Below are 2,983 nucleotides of genomic sequence, written 5' to 3'. Positions count from 1 at the left end.
TAAAATAAAAAGTCCTCTCAAGATGATCTTGAAAAGGCAATGCTGGTTTATTTAAATCAGAGCAAGGACCATCAGAGTCAGGATTAAACTGTTCTGAGCAGGCAATACTTCTCTTTGAAGTACGTGAAATGGAAAATGATTTTGATGCATCCTCTAGCTTGTTAACCAGATTCATAGAAATGCATGGGATCCTGGCAAACAAGCAGATGACAATGACATTTGTGGCAGCTTTGGCTGTGTTGTGTGGGAACCAGGAACCCTGGATGTGATGCCACATAAGACCACCTGGCAAGTGACAGAGAACAGCAGTATCTGTGGGGCAGAGTCTAGCTTTAAAACACTACCGAGGCTGCCTGTTAAATTGCTCTTTGTTATAAACTGATATAATAAAGATTTCTTTCTGATATTCAAAACAAAAAGTGCATCTAAAAAAGAGACCACTTTAACACATAAGTGTCGAGGAATTTATGCAATGTTTGGAGTTCCTAAACCATGGGGCCAGAATCATCAGATTTCCTCTAGGACTTTTTTTTTCACATTTTAATGTCTATAAAATCAAGAAGATCTCTCCTAATACTAGACTGAAGTTAGTCTTAGCTCACCATTTCCTCCTCAGGAAAAGCTGCCATAGATGTTTTCTAGTGAGGTAAACGAGATATTTTTGATACTTCTAAATGTCATCTATAGATCAATGAACGTGTTTGTAACTAAAGTCTACAGTGAATCCATTTGGCAACAGTTTATACTTTGGTGTTAATCAAGATTGTGAGTCATTGTGACCCCCTCTTCCCATTCCCTCAAAACTACACTACCTATTTTCAAAGGGGTTCCAGCATCTGCTGAGTGTAAGCAGAAGGTAAAAGGCAGTCAGGTCAGGGGCAGTCCCTGAAACCCACAGTCCAATCTTTACAGCCCAAGGTCTGGAACCGTCCATCACTGTCAGTCTCACCTTCTTCTTGAGCTGGCTCATGACATCAGCCAGCGCCCAGCTGCCATCATACATCCCCTCCTTCTCAGTGAAAACGAAGTCTGGGTTGAAATCAGCACTGCGGTTCTTCCGCAAGGCTTTCTGCCTTCTGCCCAGCACGATGGGCTCCTGGGGAGAGGGAGAGGAAGGGTGACTATGGGGCTGAGAGGAAAGAACATCTGGACTGCAGGTGTCCAGGCATGAGATGGCAGTGGACTGTACTAGGGTGGGTACAGCGTGAATGGAGAGGAGGGAGAAGCCTGAGATTCATGAGCTAGCTTGCAGAGCCCTGGAGGGGGTGAGGAGGAAGAAGCTGTCGAGAACGACTCTAAGATTTCTGGCTTGAGACAGGAAAAGGATGGGAGGGTGAGGGGGCCCACAAGTTCAGCTTTGGAAGAGTTGAATTTGTAGAGGCCATAGGACATCCAAATGATGTGTCAAGTAGGCAGATGAGAGTGCAGAGGGGCAACATCTGGGCTGAATCTTTGGAGGGCAAGCACTTTTTTCACGACACAGATCCCTTTTTAATTGTCTACGGTAATGTCTGTAACCGCCCCCCCCATGCCACCATGAGCTTCAGGAGAGTGGCGCCCATCTTGTTCACTGCTACGTCCCCAACGCTTAACACTAAGTCTAGCACACGTAAGTGTTCAATAAACACTGTCTCGCTGAACGTATGAGTGACGGATAACCACGGCCCCTTGCGCAGGAACCAGGGCTCACCTATGATCTCTACGATCTCTCTCACGCAGGTCAGTGAATGGATACTGAGTTCAGCAAGGTGAAAGAAATGACCCGGGCAAAGGCGAGGAGGTGGGGAAAAGCGAGCGGTGAGCAAACTGGAGATCTCGGGGTCCCGGTGAGACCCTTCTCGGGAAAGCGCCCGGCCTGGCGGGGGCGGCTGAGGATTCGGGGACAGGGGTCTGCGCAGTCACGGGGACAGGCAGCAGTCAAGGAACCCCAAGGGACCGGAGCCGTGCCCCCAGCGCCGATCGGCTCGTACCTCCTCCTCGTCTGCGGAGTCAGACTCGGGCTCCACCGGCACCTCGTCATCTTCGCCTATGGTCCCGATTAAACCGAGCTCCGCAAGCATGCTGTCGCCGGAGCCACTTCCGGAAGAGAACGCAGCTAGCTCTGCGGCCCTTACTTTTTCGTAACCTCCTCGTCGTCACTGCGCATGTGCCAGGCTTCATTTCCGCTTGAGCAGTTCCTGCCGCCCTCCCCCTTCAACCGCTTAGAATGCGCATGCGGCAATCTAGGGAGCGGTTTCGTGTGATGACGTCAGGGGGCGGGGCTTTGTTTTAGGTAAGCAAATTCCATTGTCTTGGTGGTCCGAAAGCAAGGGGAATCTTTGAGGAGGGCGCGCGGGATTAGGGAGAAAGCCTAAAGAGGTGCATTGGTAAGCTCCATATGTGCATATTTATGTACGAAAAACTGGGAGAAAATACAATAAGCGGTTAGCAGTGATTGTTCCTGTGTGGTAAAATTATAAGTGATTTTTAATTTCTTACATTTTTTCTGCAGTAAACATTTACTCTCATAAAAAAGAAGAATATTAAACAAGCGTAAGACTAGCTAACACTTATGTAACATTTACTCTGTGCCAGTACTAATCTAAGTGCTTTTACATGCATTGACTAATTTAATCCTGACAGCAACCTTAGGCTGGAGGTATCATTGTCACTGCGGTTTTACAAATGAGACTGAGGCACAGAGGGGTCCCGAGGTCACAGAGCCAGTTACTGACAGAGCCAAGAGTATAACCCAGGCAGTGGCTCCTGGTTTCTTAGTAAAGTAAGTCTCACAGCTTTCCAGGAACTTTTCCTCTCATTTCTGCTTGTGAAAATCTTACTCTTAAATGTTACTTTCTCACAATTACCTCCTCTGAGCAACTTTCCCAAAACATCACCTCCTATATGATGTCACCCAGGACAATCTATCCTCCTTCACAGCTGTTTGCCCCTTCCATAACAACACTTTCTTTTTTTTTTCTTTTTTTCTTTTTTTTTTTTTTTT

The 2,983-nt window shown here is 47.1% G+C and overlaps 1 protein-coding gene across 1 annotated transcript in view; it reads right to left on the bottom strand.

The window, feature by feature from the left end:
* The window catches only part of DDX27 (DEAD (Asp-Glu-Ala-Asp) box polypeptide 27), a 23,400-nt gene extending 21,268 nt beyond the window's left edge, over positions 1 to 2,132 (bottom strand). Inside the window, exons 1-2 of the mRNA XM_012654707.1 lie at positions 1,971 to 2,132; positions 950 to 1,096 (exon numbers count right to left, since the gene is read on the bottom strand). Of these exons, the coding sequence (XP_012510161.1) occupies positions 950 to 1,096; positions 1,971 to 2,060 (237 nt within the window). The 5' untranslated portion in view covers positions 2,061 to 2,132. The remainder of the gene's footprint in view (positions 1 to 949; positions 1,097 to 1,970) is intronic.
* Positions 2,133 to 2,983: the final 851 nt, after the last annotated feature.

Source organism: Propithecus coquereli, unplaced genomic scaffold, assembly GCF_000956105.1.
Source record: "Propithecus coquereli isolate 6110/MARCELLA unplaced genomic scaffold, Pcoq_1.0 Scaffold444, whole genome shotgun sequence".
NCBI classification, from domain to species: domain Eukaryota; kingdom Metazoa; phylum Chordata; class Mammalia; order Primates; family Indriidae; genus Propithecus; species Propithecus coquereli.
Note: the sequence above shows the minus strand (reverse complement) of the source record. Positions and strands in the feature narration are given on the sequence as shown.